The 27,518-nt window shown below is 36.6% G+C and overlaps 1 protein-coding gene across 5 annotated transcripts in view; it reads right to left on the reverse strand.

The window, feature by feature from the left end:
- Positions 1-27,518, reverse strand: part of DOCK4 (dedicator of cytokinesis 4) — a 247,923-nt gene that overhangs the window by 37,032 nt on the left and 183,373 nt on the right. For 4 of the 5 annotated variants that reach the window (XM_068669485.1, XM_068669483.1, XM_068669480.1 and 1 more), the window contains 9 exons: positions 22,281-22,375; positions 14,724-14,799; positions 12,945-13,045; positions 12,237-12,295; positions 10,004-10,152; positions 8,325-8,410; positions 2,882-2,908; positions 2,623-2,718; positions 1,026-1,086 (listed from right to left, as the gene is read on the reverse strand). In XM_068669485.1, the coding sequence (XP_068525586.1) occupies positions 1,026-1,086; positions 2,623-2,718; positions 2,882-2,908; positions 8,325-8,410; positions 10,004-10,152; positions 12,237-12,295; positions 12,945-13,045; positions 14,724-14,799; positions 22,281-22,375 (750 nt within the window). The remainder of the gene's footprint in view (positions 1-1,025; positions 1,087-2,622; positions 2,719-2,881; positions 2,909-8,324; positions 8,411-10,003; positions 10,153-12,236; positions 12,296-12,944; positions 13,046-14,723; positions 14,800-22,280; positions 22,376-27,518) is intronic. The other variant, XM_068669481.1, reaches the window with a different exon arrangement.

Below are 27,518 nucleotides of genomic sequence, written 5' to 3' on the forward strand. Positions count from 1 at the left end.
TGAGGTTCTTAAATGCTTCAATTTTCTTTTTGTGAAAATCTTGAATGAATGATTTACTAATAATAATTTAAAAACTCCTTAGTGATAGAACGAAAATAATCCAGGTGCTTTAAAGAATTCAAATCATGCCAGAGATTCTGACAGAAAGACAGCTGCTCTATGGCTGTGTAGTAAACATCATCCCTATTCGGAGAGCACTATATCCATGCTGAAGAAATCCTTTATTCTCTTATGTATAACTGCTACTTAGGAGTGATACCAAATTGTTTCACTGACGTCAAAAATGCAGAATTACAAGTCAGCTTATTCTTTTTTTTTTTTTCCTCCCCATGGCTAAAAATAAAGCTTTCCAAAACAATCACCATGAGAATGGAAACTTTCCAAGGTTAACAGAAATCAACAAACTTGTCAGTAGAAATTGGCCAAGAAGCAAAACATACCCTCTACACATAAATGAAATATTTTTCATACTATGGATTTGCATTGATGGTTGATGATACGAGAAGCTCTGGAGCAGCATTTCTGACTCTTCTATTGGGAAGAACCTGCAGTCTTCAGAAGATATCCCTTACATAAGATATAAGGGATATCCCTTATAAGGGCTATATCCACTAGAAACAACCTGTACAGGCTATTGAGGAAGAAAGGAAACTAGAGAAATCATGTCAGTTCTGTTGGGTTTTGGGAAGGAGGAAAGGTTTGTTTGTTTCTATGAACTTGGGAGACCAATTATATTTGCAAAATACTCTGGTGAAATTTATCTAGCAGGGAGAGACTGAATTTATCTAGTAGGGAGAGAATTGAATAGAGCAGTACAAGGAATCCCTCAGAACTCAACTATACAATGCCAGAGAAAACTACTGTATCAATTTCATTCTGAAAAAAATATTAGCAATACTAAACACAGTATTTCTGTCAACTAAACATGAATTGAGAAGCAGGCCATCTCCCATTCAAATATGTGGATATATACTAGAAAATGCTCAATTAGAATCAAAAAGGATGAGATAAAGTATTATACAAACCAAAAGGCTAACAGTGCAGCCAATCTTTTTGCCATCCACTTCTCCCATTTTCATGCAGTCTCTGAAACAGAAAGTAATAAAATTCAAAAGGAATGAAGTTTATTCTTCTCTTAACGTGAAGCACGTCTGTCATTCGCCACATGACATTTGATTGCTTCACACCTTGTGCTCAAACTGTGGCAGCAGAAGCCAGCAAGACAATGCTGTTCACCTCTGGCTCTCAGGCACTCATTCCCATTCCTGCACTGTGGCCTACAGAAGCCTCACGAAGCAAAACTGACAGCATCTTTTGCTGTGTTACTTTTAGCCCATCTCAGTCAGATCACCACAGTGCAGCACAAACACTTGTGTTGGCACGAGGAAGAGGGTGATGTGAGTGAGGAGATGAGTCTGCTTTCTTCAGAGACAGTGTAAACCTAAAGTGGTCATAGAATTCTGACATTAGTTGCTTTGTGGAAAAGCAGAATGACATTGACCTCCTCTGTAAATGCTATGAGGTCCACCAAATTTTCCTCAGTAGCACTCTACAATCAGCATCATTTATGAGTTGGTGAAGCAATGGATCTGATTCCCAAGTCAAAAAAAACAGTTGGAACCAAAAGGGAACCATTTTAAGAGATTTTTATTAGCCAACAGGGAAACATAGTGTTACTACAACCACACTGGTGCAAAAAATAACAGGCAGGCATGACCATGCAGTCACTAAAAGAAATTTTACATAAATTTAAAACATTCTTGTACACATGAGCTACACAATTGTCTCAAATGCTCTTATAACCACTAGCATGCACATTTGTTCTGAAAGATGTTGGATTAACAGCCCTGGAGGTTGTAATCCAACTGATCCCTGAGGAGGAATAGCAAGCATTTCAAGATAGAAAGAGCTCATTTTTTTGTTGACAGAGTAGCTTTCTCTTCAAACTATCAGTGAGGATAGCAAATGGAGTTGCAGGTCTCACCAGTGGTTCCCTGTGGAACTGGGGAAAATACAAACTCTTAAGCTCTAGAAAGTGCTACAATTGATGTCAATGAAGAGGACTAAACTGAATCTTAAGTTTTTACAAAGACTTCACAAATGACTGAGAAAATCACTTGTAGTCTGCCACATCTACAAAGGAGGATATGTCTCTTCCTTCCCTATCCTTTTTTTGTGCAGTACATTCAGATGCAAGCTCCTCACTCAGAGATCATATCTTTGTGTACATACTTACTGTGCCAGCTGACACTACAACTAGGCATGATTGACATCGTGATAATAATTTTACATATTTTGTAAGACAGCTGTCAGGTGATTAATACCGAGCTTGGTGGCTTCAGGTAGACTTGAGTCACTAACCTATTGCTGAAAGTTTCTATATTCTGGATAGGAAACTGGTGCAAGCCACTGCATTTTCATCCCACTGGAGGGACAGATACTTGGGTTGGTTTTCAGCCAGCTTGTGTCATTTGTGGATTGACTAAGCAGCTGCTGCCAGAGATCCTGAGCGTGTACAGATGATACATTCATGTGCAGTCACCATTTGTGCAAGATGACCAAGTTTTTCTCCTAATATTTTGAAGATGACAACCCTACTGATAAATTGTGATAATCACCCACCTGTAGTCCAGTAACCTTTCCATGAGGCGAGTCACTGTAGCGATTAACGAAACACCACTTTCTCTCCATGTTTCCCGCTCAATTTTCTTCAGCAGACTGAAAAAAAAGAAGCCAGAACAATTTCGTTTATTTTTAACTATCACTATGACAACCACTCTGCTTTTACCAGTACCTTAATACCTTAGCAACATCTTTGATAGTTAGATTTTTCCTTTACAAACACCCTCCCAAGAAGCACAATTTGCAAACAATGTCTTACCTAGGATAAGGACCAAAAAGTGGAATTCTAGTCCAGGAAGCATTGACAAAACAAACGATTTTTATATTAGCTGCATCAGGTTAAAATATATCAAATACCTAATTTTCAGAATATATTAATATCCCAAAGACTTAACAAAGCTTTTACATAAAATTTATATATTAATTTCATGCTGATACTTCATAAAATGGGGAGTTTGAAGACATATCTACAAAATAATATTTACCAACTCGGTGAACTTTCTGAATGGGACCTCAGCTTTTTTAACAAAGATTTTTCCTCCTCAGTTCTCAAACATTTTGGCACACATTAAATTTAAGAATGGGGAAGGGATGCTAATAAGATGATTCCTCTCCACTTCACTTAATATTTCCTTTGGAGAACATGCTATCATGTACACGTAAAATTCCATTAACTTAAATTGCTGTAAGATTCTTTATTAAGAACTGTGTTGTGCTGAATTCTTATGTAAATACAAATTACAGATTGAAGCAAAAAGATTTTAAAATTGTGTTATAAGTGGAGCTGTCAGTAAAATTATACTTAATATCTTTCTGTTACAGGCCTCCAATTTTCACTACTTGCGTTTATCAAATATAATAATTTGAGTATGAATTTCCAACATTTCCTCTCTGTCTGAAAATGAACATGGAAATATTTATCTACAGAGTTCTGTTACTTTTATGCTTTGGTGCAGAACCTCAGATGGATGACACGCCCAAGGACACATCTTGGCAGTCTCCCTGAAAATGCACTCGGGTATGGTTTTCTTAGAAGTCTGAAAATTGCCACATCCATACACTCGAAGGTTTTTAGAGAGCTGCTAATAGCATCTCCGAACCTTCTGTCTGCAGTGGGCAAGCTGTCAGCTCCACTGACCTTCATCTATACTGAGCATGTTCAGTCCCATAAAACTCCTACGTCCAAATTTCACCGAACACATACCAGCGCCCAGCAACTCCTACATGCCAACTGCACTAGCTGTGCACTCCAGCTCTGTTCAGCTCCTTACATACAGGGACATTGCCGATGTAATTCTCCTAGCTAATCTGACCTAAATGAAGCTCTACAGTGCTGGAAGCAAGAAGGAAACATTGATCTTCATTCTGCACCCTTATATCGATCTTAGACACACCACTTCTTTTTAGGAGGCAATCAGATGTCTTTCTCTCACATTCAAAGCCTGGCTCCCAGTCACTGCTGGGAGAGACGGATGACAAAGCCATCCTCTACAGAAGAGGCTGAAGCACGAATCCAGCGTCTCTGCTTTCCGTAGAGAATGCATCAGCTAACTTAATTTGCTTTTAAACCCCTGATGTTTCCTTTCAATACAAATTTTTGTGTCTAGCAAGAAGTAAGAGTAGAGCCTGTTACATTATTAAGCACTGATTACTGCACTGATTTTTCCTTTCTACTGCCTTTCAACCTTTTGTTAAACAGGAACATTTCAACCTAAATTCAACAAAGTAGTTACCTACAGTTCCTGCAGAAAAACTGCAGAAGTCTGAGTTCTCTTTTAAAACAGATGGGTTTAATCTGTATTAACTTACACATGTTCTTTATAACTCTATTGGCATATTTGTTATAAATATATAATTTCTACAAATGGGTGGTGTACATGCATTCAAAGTACTTTTTCAAACTGATAACAGTGTTGTCAGCAAACAATTTTATGCCTTGCCTTCTGATGCATGCCTCCCCCTCTCCACCTTTCACCACTCTGCCCAGAACTACCATTCAGAACAACACAGCTACTCAGACAGAACCCTTGGCTTTCTCATGGCAATACCTAGATAGAATTAGAAATAAATGACTGGCTTAAGCTTTTTTCCCCCATCAACACACTGTGTTTGAAAATACGTTCACACTTTAATACCTCTCTTCTGTTTGATCCCTTCGTTGGATCAATTTATTTCCCAAATGCAACCTCTTCCCCACATGCACCAATAAACGTGGATAAATTCTTCCTTAACCTGTGTTTTGCCTATTTCCTTCATACATTTTCTGGTACCTACAGGTCCCAAAGCATAGCCAAGAGGCTATGTAATAAGGGAAACAATGAAAATGTTTCTGCCTACTGATGCTACTATTGTTTAACATCTGGGCTCCCTTGAACATTTTGTGTTTTTTTCTTGGGTTCCTAAGAATAAGGGTGTGGAGTGGGGACCTGGAGGATCAGAGCTCTCCAGGAAAGAACACCAGGCTTGTAAACATGTTCAGGTTAGCTCAACCATGTAGTTAAGTCACAACTGAAGTGGATTTTATATGCCTAAGCTACAGAGTTATTCTCAACTGACTCAAAACTGACTCAGAAGCACCTAATCATAGCAGTGCTTTAAGTTGTCTAGATCTCCACTTAGGAGTACAAAATCCTCCAGGTATCTCACTATAGCCAGAGGTTCCCTCATTTAGTCAGACAGGTCAAAGTCAAATTTTGCTGCAGTTCAGAGATGAGAGAAGAGCTTCCCAAACCTCACAAAATGTTCAAGGCACACCAAAACACTTAGTCCAAATGGGGTCTAATGGACCAGGCAGTGCTAAATTTAGTCATGCAGCTGGGGGAAGAAATTCAAACTGACTGCACGGGAGAGAGAGCAGTCGTCACTTTTCATACAACAGCCTTATGGCTAGTGAAATCACCCAGGAACTGACAGAGTTGGGTATTAAGTGCCTGCTTAGCTTGAATGCTAGCTGCAGTTTCTTCAAACAGAAGCCCAGTCATCAGTGGAGCCTGCCAGCCCAGGCTTTGTGCTTCAGTAATGTGGCCACCTACTCTCCACACCTGAAATGACCAAACTGTGTTAGGCCAAACTGGAACACAGCTACACATGTAACAAACTGTCAGCATCCATGAGATTCAGAACAAAAGAGCTACTCAAGTATACCCCTTAGCTTCCGAAGAAATGTTCTAACCAGCAACTGTTCAATAAAATGGAAGCAGGCACCCCGTGCTAATTAGATCAGGGGTTCCTTTTCAGGCTTACAATGCAAGTGGAGATCAGGACACCTTTTATATCACAATTAGACTGGGTAGCAATTACAACATCTAGTTCCTCATGACAGCAAAATGTTCACCACTGCAATGTTCTGCAGCTCTTCAAATGACATCATGAGCTAATCACTGTGTGGTCACGTTCAAGTCCCTGGAAAGACACTGATCCAAAACAAATATCAGCCGTCTCCCCGCTACTTTCACTGTGTTTTCATTTGATAAAGATAATTCCATTATAAGCAGTAAATTCTAAGCACAGAGTATTTTAGAGACATCCAGAGATGCTTTTAATTTGTCCCTGAAAACAGAAGATATTCAAAGGAAAGATGTAGTGATTATCTCTGGGAAAAAAAAAACACCAGCAGTTAACGTGGGAGTCGAGAGATTTAAATTCATTTTCTGATTCAGACAAAATAAACAAAAAGCATGACAAAAACGGAATGTGTCACACCCACTGCAGTTACTACTGTGTATCCAGAGGAGGTGTGTGCATCTCTGTGGCTCCCAGCTGTACCTATCAAATCCAACCATGCCAAATCTTCAGACTAGTCAGGTAACATTGCAGCATTTGCTTTGGTTAAAGACTGTGTAATCACTGCTGGTCTCAGACCTACATTAGTTTCACATTCCTTGGGTAAATACCACATCCCTGTAACTTCAGACTAAACAAGTCTGCTTTCCTGCACTGTGTGAAGACAGTTTAATTTTGCAGAAAATCTCAGGGTAGCTCACTCCCTTAGTTGTCTGCTTTTAAATGATTTTTCTCCACATACCCTGGAAAACTATCATCCTCCATTTTAGATTAGCATCTTCTCCAAGCTTTCCTGTTGAGAGGTGGTAATGTATAGACTATAATCAAATTGAGAAAAAAAAAACAAAAAACAAAACAAAACAATAACAAACAAACAAAAAACTAATGGTAAATAGTTTTCTTGAGCTGGAAGTGAACTTGAGCTGTTAGTCTGAAATTTGCCAAAAAGTCTAGTTATAATTCAGTTATACCAGAATAGAAACAACAAGTATACTGATGCTGTGAGACATTTTACAATTTAGATTACTACATGTCTTCAGCATTTAGACTTAAAAAAAGCTATCACCATTTTTCAACATATTTTAACCTCCCCCAGTTTAAACCCAACTCAAAAACTTAAAAGAAATTAGGAACTATATTTCAAACTAATATGCCTTACAGAATTTTAAGCTTTTTCAGTGACAAAAATTCTAATGTATTTTGCAAGAAAGTGCAATGACAATTTTATAGAAATTCTTCCTAAATGACTTTATTTTGAAGTTAGAATACTGTTACTAAAATATTGAAACATTCTTACCTTTTATTCTCTTTACTCAAGACTATGAAAAAAATCATGAATAATTGCAAGAAAGTTCTGCTTCAGCATGTGATACTGCTGTTTACCTTTATTCATCCATTCCTATATTACTTCGCCTAATCTCTACCCAATTTTGTTTTTGAAAAGGATAAATATTTAGGAGTTCTATCTTTTTCAACTCAATACAATTGCACATTATTATGTTTGCTATTCAGAGACATTATATGCAGGAGACTTTAAAGCAAACCTATGTTTGCTTTTCTGAATGTTGTTAGACAACAGAGGTAAAAATTATATTTAAAGAAGAAGGAATGGTTAGGAAGCTACTTAAACAGAAAAAGACTGTGTGTTTAACAGCATTAAGGAACAGGCAGCTTGGATTCTTGAAGAGGAACAATACATCTCCTACTAAACACATCAGAAATGAGAGAAATCTTCCACTTAGGTGGAAATGAGTTATAAGGAACAGCAAAGGAGACAGAGTTCAGTTAGTTATTTTGTACTTGTACTCTGTGACAATCATTCACTTCAATCAATGGGATAACTTATGGGCAACCTTAGACCTTAGCATTTTTACTAGCTTTTGCTATTAGAATTCAGTGGTACTTCACTTATTAAAATATAGTAAATGTTTAACAAGTAATTTATAGAAGAAAATAATAAGAAATCATCCTATCAGAATAAAATGAAATTGTATACACCAATCAAGAAATCAACAAGTGACATTACACAGATAAGTATACATTTCTGGCAATAGAAAATTACTTATTAAACAGCTTTTTGTTGAATCCTCATGCCTGTTTTTCAAAATGCCTCATTTGTGCACTACCTGCACTCTATGCAATTATGAAGCATTTCTTGCTTTTCTGAATTTAAATCTAGGCAGAGAATGTTCTGTGATATAACAGATTTAGCCTTTCCCAATTATAGCTATGTAAAGAAGTAGAGCCAGACTTTACAGATGCCATACAATACTATAAAATGTTTTTATTCCTAGGATTTTCAGGAAAAAAAAAAAAAAAGATTCACAACTGCTGTAAGCATTACTTCTCTACACTGACATTAGCATCTAATACAAGTAACCGAATTGAATGAACTGGTGTAAGATAAACACATTACTCACATACTGTTGAAGAGCTCTCGGTATGTTTCGTCACCTTTACCTTCCGACATTAGGCTGTCCAGTTTGTCAATCAATTTTGCTTCCACCTGCAACATATAAGTGTGGTGTAAACAGCTTCTTTTCCCTTTACTTAGATTACATAAAAATGAAGGTGGACTTATTTTTTTTAATGTATGGGACTTAGCTAAATTAGAATTACTGGTCATTCATGTAAATCTGATAAGTCATTTCATCTCTTTGAAGCTGTTATCATTCCCAGGGTTTGTGGGGTTTTCTTTTTTTGGTGTTTTTTTTTTTTTTTTTTTCCTCCTTTTTTTTTTTTTTCCTGGAGGGAGGGAGCTAATTTAAATTGAGCAACGTGACTTTAAAACTACAGGCTGAGTAGCATTTGCTGCTGCTAAGGCAGCTATCTATTTATGGAGTCAGACAAAAAGCACACAGCCCAAATAAATTGCCTGAATTCTCACTGCAGGGTCTTAAGCACAAGCCATTTTCTTAGACTTCAATAAAAATCTCATCTTTTCTAACCTGTACCCCACTCTTTATAGATTACATTTTTTATAAATGTCTCTACTGTACAACATTTGGAGGCTTAGACTTACGTTCCCAGCCTTGCTTACTTTCTAGTGTGTTTGGCTAGAAATTCAATTTGCTGGATTTACATTTAGTTATCAAAAAACAAAGTAAAAAACATACTTGGTGGCTAATGACTTCAATGAATATTTTTAAGTGTTTTAATTATAACAAAAAAAGAGAGAGATGAGGCTACACTGTGTGCTAATTTTTCAAAGCTCCTTTTTAGCAGTAATATATTAGCAACCACAAATCTAGGGGAGAAACCAAGATGTTGTCAAGATATTTTATTACAAAATAAATCTGTTAGAACTTATATTCAAACCCAAGCAGAAAAAAACAGAGAAGCATAACAAGCAGATTTTTGCCTTCTCATTCTTAAGACTTCTTAGCATCTGAATGGTTATTTTAACAATAAGCTTATATACTGATAGTGAAAAGCTACCTGCTTACATCACAGGTACTCCTCCGTTCTTAATAGTTTGTTTTGTGTTTGTGATACAGCTCCCACCCTAAGCATTATGATTGCTTGGTATCAATTCAAATACTTCTGATTTCCTTCATTTGACAAAGCATGAAGGAAGACACTGAGAAATAGTTTGAGGCAGCCTTAAAGAAGTGAGTGGGAGCTGTGGGAGCAGATGGCACACTTGGTCGTTCCTTCCTAGCCCGTTAAGAAGGTGTTTGAGCTGCAAGAATACTTGGATCCTTACAGAAGAACATTCCTCAAGGACCATCTGATCTTTTTTTCATACTAACCCAAAGGGAAGCTAGTTGAATCTTACCTACTGCTGTAAAGTAGAAATGAAAAACCCCACAACACAATCAGCTTTGTTAAAGACAACTGAAGTTTTGTTCTTCCCTTTGGCAGGCCATAAATTTTATCCTTCATGTTACATCGCTAACATGAAAGCAGAATTTCATTCCTTGCAGAATCTTACTACCCTTGCACACAGTCAAAAGGGAAAACCCTGGTAATCCCTCTCCAATGGGTATAATGATACTGTGGGCACCTTCTCCACCCTCAACTGCTAATGAATTGGACTGGCACTCTCTGAAGTGCTTGAATTTCAGCCCTCTTTTATAAATGGCTTCACATACAGTACCTGCTTAAAGTTGCCACTTCGCCTTTGCTCCCAGTCCATCATGTCATGGAAAATGGGAATCATTACATTCCTCAGGTCTGGCTGAGGGATCAAGGTCACTTCCAGGAAAGGGCCAATCAATGCTGGAATAAAGTGAAGCTTGTGTTCCCCTAAAATGAAAGTGAACATGAACTTCAATGTGAATTGGGAGTTATCAAGCAATCCAAATACTATCTGAAGAATTAAAAATTAGAACTCTAAATGTCTATACACTTTTACCTAGCCTCCATCAGAGCATGGGATATTTTGTAAACACAAAAAGTGAAGAGAAATGCTGCAGACAACAGGAGAATACATGGCCAGACTAATTTATCAGATTTGGTTATGCAATACTGAGTTCAAATGTGACAGTTGGTTACCCATATCCCAAGTTAGTTTTCCAGGATGAGAACAAAGACAAAAAGCACTCTGGGCATTTCACTTTTTTTTTTTTTTTTTAAGAATGGTTTGTGTTCTGTGCTCTGCATTCTTGAGTTTACAAAATGCCTAACAATCTGATATTACATGCTCATCAGAGTTAAGTACTTTGATTTTTACCTATCTTTAGTTTTGTGAGTACAGAAATGGAAGTACATGTTTTGACTGCAGCTAAGGAAGATGTGACTCAGCTGTTCTCAAAACAACTCCTTTTCTAAATCAGTGCTAAAACACCTTCCCCGTTAGCTCATCACATTCTACTCAGCAGAAACTACAAAACTAAGGTCTTGTCAGGAAAGGTAGGAATGGTATATAGCAAAAACTGACCATTGAGTTTCTCCAGACTTAAGACTTCTGAGATCTTCAGAATAGGAGGATTATAACCACACTATGCTGACTGTCCAAGCTAGGAATCCATTTCCATCCCAGCCTATCTTCCAGTGGCCAGTCACACCAGACTGACACTCTATTTGGTATTTGGACAAAGGAAAACCTCAATCCTCTCTGCTGCAAACGTTCTGGGATGCATACACATATGAACGCAAGGTGACCATACAAGGACCAAAGCTTATGATGAATTGTACTGCCAATACAACTTTGTAATGCTGACTAGCATAACAGCAATTACATGAAATACCCTGCCTGCAGGATTTAGTTGGACACGTTATCAGATGAACTTCATGGTGTACACAACAGTCCTTGACCCTATTAAATGGCGTCATGATTCCCTCCTTGCCTGCATAGCAGGCTTCTGTTCAGCAGAAAACAACGTGAGGAGGGAAATGATGCATACAGGAAGGAGATGGGACCTAGGAGTGGATCCCTGATATACCAGTTTAGAAACATCCATCGTGTACCCAAATAAGCTAGAGTATGGATGCCTTAGTGTCACCAATCAATAGTGAGTACTGTAAATAAGTAAAATATGCTACACAACAAATGTTAAATACATTAATAAGCAAATATTTCTAACTTTGGATATTTAACTTTCTAGTACAGGCTGATCAGAAAGTCCAGTTTTATAACTACTACATATCTTGCCACGGAGAGATGATAGATCTCAGTAACCACTGATGACCTTCACATCTTTAATCAGCCCTTTAATGTGTTAAACTAATGAATAATTGAAATATAGAGATGACAAACTTGGTATCCCAAGCTCATAATCGGTTTTGATTCTCTTCCCAAACAACATCTAATTTCCCCAAGGCTTATATTTTTAAACAGTTTGTACAGTTATCACTTATAAATATAAAAATGTTCCTCAGTTTATAACCAAGCATTATATTTTCCTTTTGTTGTCCAATGTGTCATTAATGCTGATTTGTTTATGCCTTTATATTTTAGTGCAGCTAGGACTTAAGGGAAGATTTGGTGCAAATCCAGCATCTCAGGAGAGCTTCAGAATTGAGATATATGCCTGTTCCATAAACTGTTTGCCAACAGAACTAAAATTGTGAACTTAAGTATATTTTCAGACATAATAATTCTGCCCAAAATGAGCAGTACTTTCTCTTCTAATTTTCTTTGACAGGTTTCTTTTAGTTCTCTCTGAAGAAATAGGGAGAGGTCCAACACAATAGAAGTATCAGTGCTTAGAAAGCTGGGTTTAGCTATAAAGAAGGGAATTACTAGGGTTTTCTTATGCTTGAATCAAGGCTTCATGTGGACTTAATTATCATCAACTCCTCTATTACTGGTAATTGTATTTAATAGTTGAAGTAACAATATGTGCTTTTCAGTTTTTGAGCTTCTGACAAGGTGTTTAACTCCTTACCTAAATTTTGCCACATGCTGAAGATTTCACATCCCATTGTTACCCGCATGTCACCATATCTAAAATACATTAAAAATAAAGCAAAACAGTAAAAAATCATTTAAGAAAATCAACTTCATACATCATTGTGTGACACTGTTAAATTAAATGTCTCATATGTTGTTCATAAAAAAAATACTTTAAAGAGACGCTTTCTTCCAACTTTTTCCTGTTCCCATTATACTCAGCTAAAACTGGATTTCTGCATTCAGGTGGATTTGCAATATTGTCAAAAGTATTGGTTCTTTCTAAGTGCTATACATCAGCAATATAGCTGTGAAGCAGCAGCTGTTTTTTGTAGTTCCCTGAGAACAAATAGTTTTGCTCTAGCTTAAAGAAATACAATTAATTCATACAGACAACAGTGCAGTGCCTGGCAGAAATACCTGAATGAGTCTGAATTAACTAACACATGAACTAGAAATTAGTGTTGGCATTGCTACAACACGTCTATTTTGCTCCCAGTATCTGAACTAATTTGGGCACATCTACGAAGGCTGATATCAGCTCAGGTGACCCATACAAAGGAACAGAACCAACTCTCATTCAAGCCAGTGGAAATATTGTTACTGCGCTCTTTTGGTAGGCCTTTTTACAACCTCCCACATCTTGCATTTTGGGATGTGTTTGATCTATTACAGTTTTCTAGAAGCTGACAGCAATACTTACTTTTCTAAAACCTTTTTTTTCTTGGAAGGTGTGAACATCTCCAGTTGAAGACATAACTGGTTTATAAAAATGACAGCAAGAAAAAAGTAGGAATCCCATATCTACAATAAGCATATGGCATTTGGTTATTTCATTTTCTCAGTACTACCATTTTATGACCACTCAACATGCAAATTTGCAAATCACATCACTTGTTTCAGTCTCAGGTAATAAATTACTCAAAATGTTTTTGACCAGATTTCTTTGCATCCGAGTGTACTTTCAACAGCCCCCAAATGTTCAGCAGAAATAATCTATTTTACATATTCTACATCTTTTAAATGTAAAAGTTTCAGAATTGGAGATACATATATGTTTTGTTTTTTTTACAACCCTGAACCAGAAAACCAGAAAACCTTACCTTCTAAATTTGGAAACATGTTTTTGGTATATTTAAATAAGGACTACAAAAAGTTCCGCATCTAAGTTCTGCCTTTAAACCAAAAGCTTTCTGACACCTAAAAAGCTATTACATAAGATAATGATCATTTTCTGGCCTGTTCTACTTTCTAACTTTATTTGCAAGTCTCTCTGGACAAAAGCTACAGGCTTCCCCGGACAACACTGAACCCAGGCTTTGTTATAAAATTGTAAATACACAGATGTCTGCGTATATGTTTTTAGAACCAGGTGTTGAAATTTCTACAAAGAAGATTAAAAGATAAATTTACCATCAATTAAAATATGATTTTTTTATTACTCAATTATAGATGCTCCATGGCAGGAGGAATGAAGAAGTGTAAGGGTAGCCCTGTTGCAGACTGCAGTTCTGCAGGATAGTAACAGTGCTAAGGAGGTTTAGGAAACATAGATGCCTAGTCTGCAAGTAGTTCTTTCATCAGGTTTAGGCCCTGATTTTGCAGAACTTTGTAAAGGACAGGCTTCCTCCTTTTCAGTTATGCCCAGTAGATAAATATGCATTCCTTCCAATCTCTCCTACAGGAGTCTGGATTTTCAGAGATGCATCCACAACTCTGCCTGAAGTCAACAGGAGCTCTCTGACTTCTCAAAGAAGAAAAATTCTGCAGTTTTTATGATGAAGCAATTAGGCTAATGCCTCTGGGTTGGACAGAATATTTGTTCTGGTTTCCATGGGAATGGGTCATTTTGGACTCACTCCAAGTCTTGTCATCTGAATCCTAAAAACATAATTCTGTAATTCATGGTTTATCATAGGTATTATACCTCGCTGTATGAGGTACTCACTAACAGGCATGCATCTTTAACTATATTTGTTATGGTGTCAAAATTTTTAAATTTTAAGTATGCAGCAAGCTAATCAGTCCTGAGAGAAATTAGAGAAACACAAAGCCATATTTTTGATAGATTTACATTGAGTCAAAAATTGGATTAATCTTCCTTTCTGAGGTAACTGGGAAATAACAGAGAAATAAAGAAAAATAGGTTCTGTAATAAAAAAAAAAAAAGCTATACAAAAAATGAGTAAGTCTACCATAGAGTCTGAAAAACAAACAAAAAAAAAAGCACAGAAAATAAAACAAAATAAAACACAGCATTCTTGATTTTTAAGCCAATCCTGTATTAAAAACAAACAAACAAAAACAAAAACACAACACAACAAAACAAAACAACAACTTAATCTCTGAGCACTTAGAATTACTGGTGTCGTATATGTTGTAGGTGATTAGATGCTGGAGCTAAATATAGTAATAAACAACCAAGCCACAGGATGATGTAGCAGCTATTGCATCTATCTTACATTAGATAAATTTACTCTACCTTGTAATCAAAGTTTTCATTCAAGAAGTTTTTACGAAGGGCATCCGAAAGGTACAAGACTGTTGTAATGATCACACTGGTAGGAAAATAAAAAAGAGAGTAGTTTTCATTAAGTGGAAATTCATAGGTAATACTCAGAGCCAGACAATTTTTCAATGAAAGAATAGATATGCAACGTTGGGTAATATTAAATACTGCATTGTAAACATACACAAATGCTTGGCTATTAACAGCACCTATTGACAAAGAGCTTGCACATCAAGAAAAAGAATGAATGTGCTGAAAATAGATTATCTGCATAGTACAACAGAACTGTTAAAAAAGACAAATGGCAAACTTTGTTATGCAAATAATGCTGGTATCACATTTAATAGTAATATTACAATTGGGCAATTTACTTTTAACTTTCTGGGTCCCACAGTATGTGCATATACATTATAAATGCAAAATATCTAGTAGTTACCATATATCCAATACTGACAGCCCTATGGACAAAATGCCTTTTTAATGACAACGGATAAATGTAAAATTGCTTGTATTCTGTGAGAAATACTGGCATCTAAAGATCTCTGCTCTGATTGTTGCCAATGGTCATACATCCAGCATCTCCTGGAGAAGCTGGCAGCCCATGGCTTGGACAGGTAAACCCTTTGCTGTGTTAAAAACTGGCTGGATGGCCAGGCCTGGAGAGTGGTGGTGAACAGAGTGAAATCTAGCTCGTGACCAGAGCTGGGGGTCGGCCTCTTCTCACAGGTAACTAGTGACAGGACCAGAGGGAATGGACTCAAGTTGTGCCAGGGGATGTTTAGGTTGGAAATTAGGAGACATTTCTTCTCAGAAAGAGCAGTCAGGCATTGGGACGGGTTGCCCAGGGAGGTGGTGGTGTCACCGTCACTGAGGGTGTTCAAGGGAAGGTTGGACCTGGTGCTTAGGGACATGGTTTAGTGGGTGATATTGGCGATAGAGGGGGATGGTTGGACCAGATGATCTTGGAGGTCATTTTGAACCTTAATGATTCTGTGATTCTATAATTTTCATACATGGACACTTAGCTGAATTATATTATTCTTAGATAGATATAGACAACCAAAACCTCTTCACAGTGATCATCACCAGGTGTCAATAACAATCTTTATCACTGCAGTAAGCAAACAACACTTGGCAAATTGCAAGTTTATCTACAGAAACAGAACACCCTCAAAGATTATTTAAATATATACCATTTCAGTATGTCAGCCCTTAAGCCGACTTCTGCTGCACTTGTGCCTACCAACATATTTGGTCAAATCAAAAATCCATATAAACCATTACATTCTTTTTGAAAGTAGTCGGTAGTGAATGCTTATGGAGTAGGAAAAAAAGATAAACACAGAATGATCTTTTTGCCATTACGCTCATGTATTTCACAACAATCAGATGTTTAAAGACCCTCTGCAAATAAGGTTACATCTCTACATTTTGTGCAATTGCCACCTATCTGCTGTTAATACATCTAGATCTTCTTTGTATGTGGTTCTTGACCTGTACTGTATTACAGTACTAAGATTTGTTTCCTTTTCTACAGTTTGTACTTCATTTTTCACTTTTTGCAATGAATTTAAGATAAAATGTTTTATTAAGTATAATAACAAATATATAATAGTATATATTTTTTATATTATATTTTTCACCTCACAGCAGTGAGGAATTATACATTAACCAACCCACCTAGGAGATAAATAATATTTTTCTTCTGGCACTTTTGACAAGATTTCAAGCTTATACATACAAAATGGCTATATCTCATTTAGCTTCTCACCAGCTGAAATGCTTACTTCCATTTACCAACTTTTTAAAATGACTGCCTCTGTCAAGCTTTACCTTCTGGTTCAATGCATCTTAACACCTGCAACAGTTAAGTCTGAGACTGTTTTTAGACCACTGCTTGATTCTAAGGTTTCCTTATTTCTAGTTCAACTGCCCAAAGGTAACTTTCATACGTATTATTTTTTTCAGCAATTATATTGTATCTTAGCTTTTTTATCCAAGTAGTGTTCCATGTTTAGCACTCATTTGTGCAGTTTACCCTGCTCTTCCACCAAACCAACAGGGAGGTACAGTGTTTGCACAGCACTCCCTATTGTAGCATGGAAAACAAAGTGAAATGTTAACAAAATGTAACGTAAACAAAGCTAAGAATCAATGCGGGAATAATAAGAAGAATCCTCTCATTCTTGTATTTGTGTGTGATTTAATTTACAGTCCATCTGTTTCACAAAATTTGCACTTTTCAGGAAGATGTTCCGATAGAAAAGGTCAGTTCATGAGAATCATTGCTATGCAAAATTTCAACCTCAGTCCAAAGTAATAAATCTCTGAAAAACTGCATGCTAGAGAAAATAGTTTTCTTCCCAAATCCCCCAAACATCCCCAAAGCTGCAGCCATAATGCCAAGTTTACATTACATAAATCTATTTATATCTGAAAGAATTCCTTTCTCGCCACATTCAGATGTCAGGTGAAACTGAAGAGAATGATCTGCTTAAATCCATATGAGAAAATAATGAGAGTAGAATTTTAACTGCAATTTTTAGAAGACTTTTTCAGAATTTTCCTGAGATAGCAAAATAACTGCAGAGCAAATAGTTGTTGCTATAGGCAACATAGCTCCACTTTGATTTATTTAGTAAGCCAAATATATGATATGGTTTAGTTGATAAAATGTGGGTCTGTAGAGTGAGATTGTGTATGTAGTAGATTAAACAAACAAACAAACAAACAGACTGAGCATAGAAAGATGATGCCATTGTTTCTGACCTACAAACTGCATCCTCAAGAACTAAAATCAGGTAGGACAGAAAACATTGCTAAGTGTAGGGGTTCTCTCCTCTCCTCCTACAAATAATGTAGGTTCTATAAAAGAAAAAAAGAAAAAACGTGCAAAGCAGAGAAAGCAGCCAGAGGACAGATGGACAGCTGAATGATCCAGTTCAATTACTCACATTCCATGTTGCTTCCCAGCCAACAATTTCAAAATAACAAACATCTATTTAAAATCTACTTGAGTATTAAACTAGAAAACATTGAGCTTGTGACAAAACTTTATTTTCTTCCTCTTACCACCTGCCGCAAGTTTGTTCAGAAATCCCGACCTGAAAAGAAGAAAATCTCTGCTTTTAGCTACTCAATTCTTCTGGGCTCCTATACAAAATGCTAACCTGAGGTCTGGTTAGGGCACTTCTGACAGAGTGGCATCTCCATCAAATTTTCACAGTAAACCTGTCTGCAATAACCTGTTTGAAAAGTTCATGGCAGCCCCCAGAAGTTCAACAACTTTTATGCTGCCTGGAAAGTGCTTCGACAAATCTTCAAAAGCACTAACATGTTTGAACAGAAAAAGTTTCTTTCATATTTCATAAATGAACAATATTCACATAAATGTGTATATACATACTATTGCATGTATATAAACTTACTCATACATGCATATCTCTATATACTTTTGCTCTGTGACAGATAATGGCGCAGAACCATTTTTACAGGTTCAGTTGCAAGCAACATTTTGTATTACATAAAACCAAGGAGGTTGTTAGCAACACTTTGTATTACATAAAAGCAAGAATTTTTGTTCATTGTAGGAGTCTCAGACTCCCACACCATGGGAACTAACAAGATTCTTCAAAGCAGCCATAATGATGAAACCAATGCTAATTTGATGTCTTCCTTTATTGCGTATTCTGTTTGAATTAATGTTTTTAAATGATAATAATAATGTCTTCCAGTCGTCATTGAATTAGATAACCAAAAGGATCTTCTGTTAAAAGTCAGTATGCCCAACTGTCAGCAGATACATCTGTAAATGTGTTATAAACAACACATTATAGTAAATCTTACTCTATAGATCAATGATTTTACTATAAATAATCATATTCATAAATCCATTTTGTAGGCTCGTAGAATTCCAATTGAGAATTGGATGATCTGGCATCTCTACCATTCAACAAAATGCTCAAAGGATGAGATCTTTAAAATGAAAGCTTCTTGCACAGCAAGTGCAGTGGAAAATTAATTTATTGTTACATAATATGTGGGCACCGTATGGTACAAATATCAAACCTTTGCTCAGCAAGTAATAGGAACCTCACTTTACTTTCTGACAGCCTTCTCAATTGTTAATGAAACATGGCACACCTGGAGTTCAGCTGAGCCTGTTAAAGGCTTTCAAAAGATGCCAGTCATTTAAAGCACTGGATAAGTGATCCTTTTCCTAACCTCAGGGTAAATTGAGTGACCATTACACTGTTATTTCCAGTTGAGAGAGACATAATGAAGGTGTTACACAAAAGCTTCAGGTTTAGTCTGGCCTATCTTACTGCTTAGTTTATGTACAAAGTGGGTCTGTCCTATAATGAAAGAAAGAAAGATGATTTCCATAAAATATATAAAAGAAATGTAAGTTGTCACTCTATTAAAATCCCTGATAAAAATATTAGATAACCATAGGTAATGACTTTGCTTTGCTGAATGCATCCCGATTAGCTCAATACAGATGTTACATGGTTATGTAGTTTAAACAGAGTTAATTTGTCTCATTGCCAGAAGCTAATAAACATTAAAAAATTTTTGCATGTACTTTTTCTTCCGTAACACAACTAAAAAATTTCTGTTTTAGTTCTATGTATGCCTTCTTAAATGTTACTTTATGTCTCTTGATGTCTCAAATCACTTGATGATTTTGTAATGCTAGTCATTAATTCTTTCTCATGACCAATATTCAGACATTTAGAATTATAGACCATGAGTGTATCACTGTAAAGTATCTTAGTTATTGGCTAGTTCCAGATTTGTGTTCTTGAGTTTGCAGTACCTTCTCTTCTGTTTTATCCCAAACAGCATCGAAGTATCAGATACTACTTAATTACTGAAAATACTGCAACAAGAAAAAATTCTAGAAGCCAGGGGGCAGCAATATTTTTATATATAATTAATACATATTGAAAGACTCTTATGGCATTTTAAGACCTAAAAATCTTTCAGGTAATTGAAGTTCTGCATGTATAAATAAGAGAAGAAATGATTTTTTTTTCCCCTTAGGAAAAGCTTATTACCTGATTATACCCTTGCTAGGACTCATTTCTTCCCTAGGCTCAGACAGTCTAAATCTCTCTTCCTGTAAATACCAGACAGTTTGAATTTTTATATCACTCTGGGGAGAGTGGAGAGAAAAGACAGTGCTGCTGGTGATGTGACTGCAGTGATGGTGAAGCTCCCAAGACACACGCTGCCTTCAGATTAGCTGCAGCTTCTCGGGCTGAAGCCCAGACAGCTGAAAAGGGGTTGTCTGACTCAGGAAACATGACAGTGATTTTATTCCTGGGAAGAAGGAGTTAGAAAAAAAAATAAATCATTTTTTTAAATTATTTGATTATGCTCTTAAAAGGGTGGGCTACACCTTGCAGTTTTTCCTTGTAGACATGAACAGGGCTAGAGTTCAAGAAGTTTTGCATTCAGTTGCAAACGGGCTCACATTACTGGAAGCACTCAGCAAGTGGAGGGAAGAGAGAACAGCTCACAGGCACTTCTGTCTGGTGACAGCAGTGCCCTAACCTCTCATCCTGCCTTTGGGGTCTTCCCTTTCCATTCAAAGATTGTGGGTTGGGAAAATTCTAGGCAAGCTGCTGCTTTGTGTCTCTTTGCCACTTCCTCAGGGAAGTTGATGGAAGGCAGCCTCTGAAATGGCAGTGGGGGAAATGAGTGAAAGGATGGCATTCCCGTTTAGCAAAACTAGTACAGAAAAACAATTGTCCTGTGGCTGAGGAGAGAATTGAGGTGCAATTTCCTTTCTGCTGCCTCAGAAAGAAATAGGAACTAAACATCAATATGTAACATGGGAACAATGACTCTTCAGTTCACACCACACTTAGCCAAAACACCTGACCAACCCCCTGTTACACACAGCAAAGCAGAATCTTCTCCACAAAGGCACAGATACCTAGCAAAGTGAATTATTAAATGCTGAATTGGTAAAGGTGTGCTAACATGCCATTTGCAGACGGTAATGCTTATGTAATTGCTTGTCAGTGAGTTCAGTTCGCCAACTTCTGCCTGTCTTCTGTGACTGACAGGACTGGACACAGAGTCACAGTTTCACCAGAGATGGCTAAAAGCAACATGACACAGAGTAATAAAAGATGTTTGATGCTCACTAAAATACTAATGCAAGCAAATACTCTTTTTGCAGAACTTGCTAACAACATCTTTAGCATATCTGAACACCACCACTCCAAGAAACACATGCCAAGGTCGTTCCTAAATCTTAGTTTTGTACATGTCAGCTGTTGCAAAGCCATCTGCCAAGCCAGCTGTTTCAGGAATATGTAGCGATTTCTAAGATTAAATATGAGTCTGAGTTCCTATGTTTTCCCCTCTTTCCCGTGTTTCTCAATTTATTTCTTTAGCATGATTACCAGATGCATCATATCGATTCTTTGATTATTAACATTTTTTTTTGCTGGAATTCAAACATGAAAGGATTAGCACTACTAAATCATGTAATAAAAATGAGCAAAAAATGTTATCTTCTCAAGCCGTGATAAAGCTTGAACAAACACTATGTCACACGCACACATAACACCTATCACGAATACAAATTTTGCCAAATTTAATTGTAACCAGAAGATCAGTACGAGTTGTCAGTGCAGCACTATGAATTCATATTCTTTTTGGAGCTGGTAGGCACAATGCAGACTAAGAAACAATTCATCAGGCATTGCAGTTTAAGTAAATCCTAAATTCTGGATTCCTAGGTCTGCCTAATACAACCCCCCTATTTTGCTGACACTGATTTTTACATAATTGTGTCGACTGTTCAGCTGGCTTATCTGATCCAAAACTAAGCCTACATAAAAGGATAGCTGGTGACACAGGTGAAATAAAATTCAATAGTTTTAGACTGACCATAATGACTTCTCAGAAATGCTGGGAACCTGTTTCTGTAAAAATAAGGCCAGAGCAAAGGAAGAATGGCTCAAAGGCAGGTTATATCCCAAAGTATCATGCCTAGAGCCCCACACTACTGTTGCCTGTGTTGTGCCTCATTTCCTGATTTGTGATTTTTTTCTAGCAAGCACTAAATTAACAAACATGCAAAAACGTTGTTAATAATATTATAGCAGATAATTTCTTCTTGAGAGCAAACAGATCTCTACCAACTCAGCATTTCAACAAACAGATTTGAAATGAAGTTCTGTTGAGATCTGTCATTTGCTGCTTGGAAAACAAAGCTGTTGATGCTTAGCATCTTCAATCTGTAGAAGTGTTTCTGAGTTACCAGTTCTATGTTCTTATTGAAATTTAGAAGATAAACAGGAACAGATTATACTATGAATTTGTTGTGTAAAATAAGTGCAGGGATTTTAAAACTTAAACCAAATCTTAAATTCAAAAATGAAAAACTGCAACCAGCATTATAGAGTATATTTTGCATTTTTATTATATACATCTTATAACTGTGTTTACTTATACCATGATCTTCACATACACCCCTTATTTTTTTTGTTATCATTAAAAATGTCTTACTTGTTTGCAACCAAACGCATCACTGTCCAGTCTTTGGGAAACATCTCTGGTCGTATCAGTATCCGAAATACAGTGAAAATCTGCAGCAGGAAATCCTGTGGAAAGAAAAGAAGCAATCTTATACCTCTGGTGCTTTAAAAAAGAGCAATGAGCTTTTAAACTAATCAGAGGCAGAAAAAAATCATTATAGAAATAGCAAATTGCACATTTATTTTCAATGTATATACCTTTTAATATTTTTTTATTGTTGATTCCCTAAGAAAGTTTCCAATAGCAATTTAATTCATTTTTTTTCTTAAAAAGAGAAAAATAATTTAATCTGCCATTTGATTGACAGCAATACATAAGATAAATGTCAAAGATGCATTTGGTTTCCACCCATACACTTCCACAAATGTGATCCTGAGAACAATTTGCAAATCAAAAAAGCACTTTACAAACACCACAGAGTTCTGAATACCTCCTTAATCATGCCAGGTTTTCATCACATTCAAGATTTATTCTAAAAGTAGCATTATTTGGTGGGAAAGAGAGAGAGTGCAACGACAATTTTATCATTGGGTTTGCAAAGACCAGTGAAGTCAACAGCAACGTCCAGACCTCTGAGCTGCTAACACAGGTGTCTGTCTGTGTGCAAGTCACTTAACCCTTCAGCTTTACTTGCTGAATATATACAAATAGTAAATGTAAGTGAGCTACTTTGAATGTAGAAAGCACTGCTTAGGAACTTAGCATTATCATCTCCTATGTCATTTAATTCACTAACAACTAAATTAAGCTATTCCTGCTGTTCCTCTCAGCACAAGGTTTTTCAAATATTCTTTAATAATGTTTAAACAAAGGTAGTAATGGTCAATCTCCATTGTGTATAACATTGCTTGTATTTTTTTAGTAAGCAAAATGGAGCTTTTCAATGTCATGAGGAACAGGAGGCAAATGATATAATTCAACTAACAGAACCAGTGTTTTACCTGTCCTTCAAATGTTTCAAATATTGATTCTGCCCATGTCATTTGTAGAGACTGAGTTCAAAACAAGGATGAGATGAAAATACAACCAGAGGTACCAACTCATTTTGAACACCAAAATGTATTCTCAAGTGCATTTACCGAAGTGTAGATGATGGGCATTGCACAACAGATGTCTTTCATTAGAGAATCACTGTAAAGGGGGACGAATGCAGGCGCTGGAAAAGGCAGCTGAGATCCCAGCACCCACCCACCAGAGAAGATTACATAAAAGAGACAACCTGTTTTCTGAGTAAGAGGCCAAAAAATCCTCAGTATTAAAGAGTGTAAATGAGACTCGGTGCAGATAATACAGCATGTGAATTCAGGTGACCAGCTTTACAGATAAACAAGTACCTCCATGAGCAATATATTTATTTCAGACTGCCTACTTATAGTTTTCCACCCTGTAGTTCAATTTCAACACTTCTGCCTCTTCCTTTTTTTCTTTAGGGGTTACCTCCATTCCCTGTGCAGTACTCCCTGCAGCCCTGTGCTGTAATCCCCAAAACATGGCAATGCCCCAAAAGCTGTATGACACTTCACACTATTGACCCCCATTCTCCCATTTCCCCTTTCTATCATCTCCAGTGTCTTGACACAATACATGTTGCTGCTGTTACAAAGCTACTGAATGGGTGCTGACCTGAAGAGACCAAATGCCTGCTGTTGGGAAACCAAAATGTGGTTTAAGGACCACTTAAAACTCCAGGGTTGCATGGGGTATAAGATTTAGTGCCTTTGAGACCCAACAGGTCACTGCCAAGCCTGCTGAAATTCATTGGCTAGTTCATAAGTTGTCAAGGAAAGAATGACAGACAGAAAGGAAGACCACATATGCTTCATTTCTTTAGGCAACTAGACTAAGAACAGAATGAAACTTTTATTCCAAGCAAACTTGAAAACAAAGAAAATGTAGACACATTACATTTTGAATCAACAACAACAGGGTAATTATTTTTAATTTTAACAGAAAAAATAGAAAATTGTGTCATCAATTCAGTAAAGTGATTTATTAGATATAAAATATGAACTTGAAAAGCCCAAGATTGAGGTTTGCCTGTATTGTAGTAACTGTTAAAACATACAAACAAAAATGCAGCATAATTCAAAGATAAAAATGTAACTTGAGGAGAAACAGAAAATTAGTTAAAAAAAATTAGAAAAAAATCATGTTTTACAAGATTTGCAAGATACAGATACTAAGCTTCTATTTACAGAGTTAATCTGTGCCTAACTTATTTTTCACAAATGAATTTTTGTTTATTTGATAATACATTTCCCTAGGAATCTGTAAGCATGAAAATGACCGAAGAGTAAAATGCCAGCTGACTAGCCCGATACTTTGACATTAATGCACAAGTAGCCTTCACATCTCAGGTCTGCTCCTCAGTATTCAGTGCCAGGTCTCAGATACCCAAGGAGCTCCCCTCCAACAGTTCCATCCAGCAATTCCACAAAGCATTTTGATCAGCATTACAGTGACCGGGATTTTGCATGATGTGATTTCTCATTTTTCTTTCGTGGCCCAAACATTCCCAAACCATCACAGGACATAACTATGAAGCACCATTCACGGTAGATTGATTTTGTAACTATAGCTTAAACTGTTTTCTGTGCAATAAGCTATTATCTTTCATAGTTGTATCTGCTCTGCTAAACACTTCAGAATGACTTAGTAACAGATTTTAACATTTAAAAAGTGTTTTTGCCGGCACTGTAAGTGAACTAACATTTGGTTGGTTGAATACAGCTATAATTGATATCTCATATGGCTTTTAACTTAAGTGACAGTAACGGAGTAATTTTGTCCTTTTACACACTCCATGCAACTAAATATCATCTCTTAATACTCCTACCTAGTGTATATAAGCTCTAGTACTATCTTACAACACTCAAATAATATCATAATATCATCGTTCAGTTTCATTCAGCTGCAAAGCTGCTTGATAAAAATAAGAAACTGCAATTCAGTGAGAAGCATGGCCTTCTGAAAGACTGAAAACCATTTATTCATTTAATCAACAAGCATCTTTGAATTTCTTTTGCATCTCCCTGTATGCATGTAAAATCCTCTGCAATGCCGGGCAGACTCTATACAGGATTTCTCAGGGTAAATCTATTAGCATTTTACTTTGGGATAACAGCCCACTTTTAAGCTAATTGCTTGATCCCCAATGCCTTGGTTCGCACTGCAGAGTTACCAAGCTACTTGTTATCAAGTCTTTGTACAGTGTCCCAGAGATGTTTTGCAGAGTGCCTGGGTGCCTACAAAAAAGATGGTTGAGTTGTATCTGAAAGTGAGTTGTCTCCACCAGGACAACACATACATCCCATGGCCAAACCCTTTCCCAGATCCTCTTTCCTTCACTGCTTCTTCAGTCTACATCAGAAACCACCTAAATTGCCAACCCCATGCCAACCCCATGCCAACCAACACTAAAAAGTCTTTGTCCAAACAGTCATTAGAGAAGAGAGCTGTGGAATAAACTGCATTTGCTGGTAGGGTTTAGCACCCATCTTACCCTGCTCAGGCTCCCTTAGCTGGAAGAGAGGGATCAGAGAAACAGTGAAGTTCACTCCCAGCCCCATGAAACACTCTTTTCCTACAACAGATCTCTCCTGTGTATGTATCCTGCCTCATTATCTAGCATACACCAGCAGTGGATAAAGACTAGGCTTTCTGACAAGTGCTTTTATTTTGCTTTCTTTTAACCTATTAATTAAAACCCCACCCATATCAATCAAAACCATTTTGCTGTGGTCAAAGCTGCATTATGCTAACATATACTGTTTTTCTCATTCAGTTTCCCACTTCTCTACCCCTATTTATAATTTCCACTGTAATCTTTTGTCATAAATTAGATCTGAGCTTTTTTGTGGCAGCAAATATCCGCCTACAAGGGAGCCTCTGTTATGTAAATTGCTACAAAATATATTTACCAGAATAAGATGGTATTTCATGGTAAACAAAATAAGCATATCTAAAAAATAATACCGAAACATAAATTAAAGGAAGCACTGAAAATAATTGTCTTATTAAATTAAACGTTTCAAAAAATGAGTGAAATAGAATATCTGGCACTACCGCTCAGACATGAATCCCCTGACATTTCTTTCTTACTTCATTTGCACGTTTTCAAATATAAAATGCTTCTTCCATCTTTTGCTGTCTGTGGAAAAAAACTGATTCTTGAAGAAACAACTAAAATAAAAATAGTCAACATGTCAATTACTTACACTAAATATATTTAAAAATAGAGGAAATATTTCTATGAACAAGCACTTGTTTAAATCATCACTCGGATGTGTGTCATATAAGATATGCAGATATGTCTGTCATTTTTAAATTGATGTTATTCCTTCAAACTCCATTTTGCCTTACCTTGACGAACAAGCTGGAAACAGCCTTTAATAATTTTGGTATAGATTGTTATCAGAAAGAATAACTTGACTTATGTTTTGATGACGAATGACAATCTTCATTTCCTTTTTTTACAAGTAGTTACATGAGTGAATTTTTGTTTTGAAAAGTGGTTTGATGGGGATAGTTTTTGAATAGGAGCATAAATGCTGAGCAAACATGCATTCCTACAAACACTTGACATAGTCTTTTTGAGAATTAGCCAAAGAAGGAAGAAATGCTTTGTAATATCAATATGCAATCATTCAGAATAGAAAGATACCTATAGACAGGGGTAGTCAAAAAAAAAGAGGCACAGCAGACAGCAATTCAAAAGCCTGGGTTACACTCAGGTAAGTCACTTGCAAACCCTCTATTATATCTGTAGTTTGTAATGTGGCTTACAGAAGACCCAATCCAATCTGACATCACTTACCATGGTGCAGAAAGAGGATTCAAAAATAGAGCAAGTTGATGATATTTACCACTGCTTAAATCCCAAAATACATACTAGCCACCAGAATAATAACTATGGTTACTATTTCAGTCTCTAAAAATACCTCAAATAAGAATGTCTTATCACAGATATTTACACCTTCTGAATCCCGATTTACTCATACTGACGTCAGTTCCTAAGGAACATTTCTTAATGCAGTATAAAATATGAAAGAAGTTCCATGCTTGGCAAACAAAGCATAGCACAGAGATAAGTGGCAAGATCACAGAAGCACAGAATCATAAAACTGTTTGGGCTGCAAGAAACCTCAAAGACCACCCAGTTCCAACCCCCTGCCATGGGCAGGGACACCTCCCACCAGACCAGGTTGC

Source organism: Anas acuta, chromosome 1 (assembly GCF_963932015.1).
Source record: "Anas acuta chromosome 1, bAnaAcu1.1, whole genome shotgun sequence".
Lineage (NCBI taxonomy): Eukaryota > Metazoa > Chordata > Aves > Anseriformes > Anatidae > Anas > Anas acuta.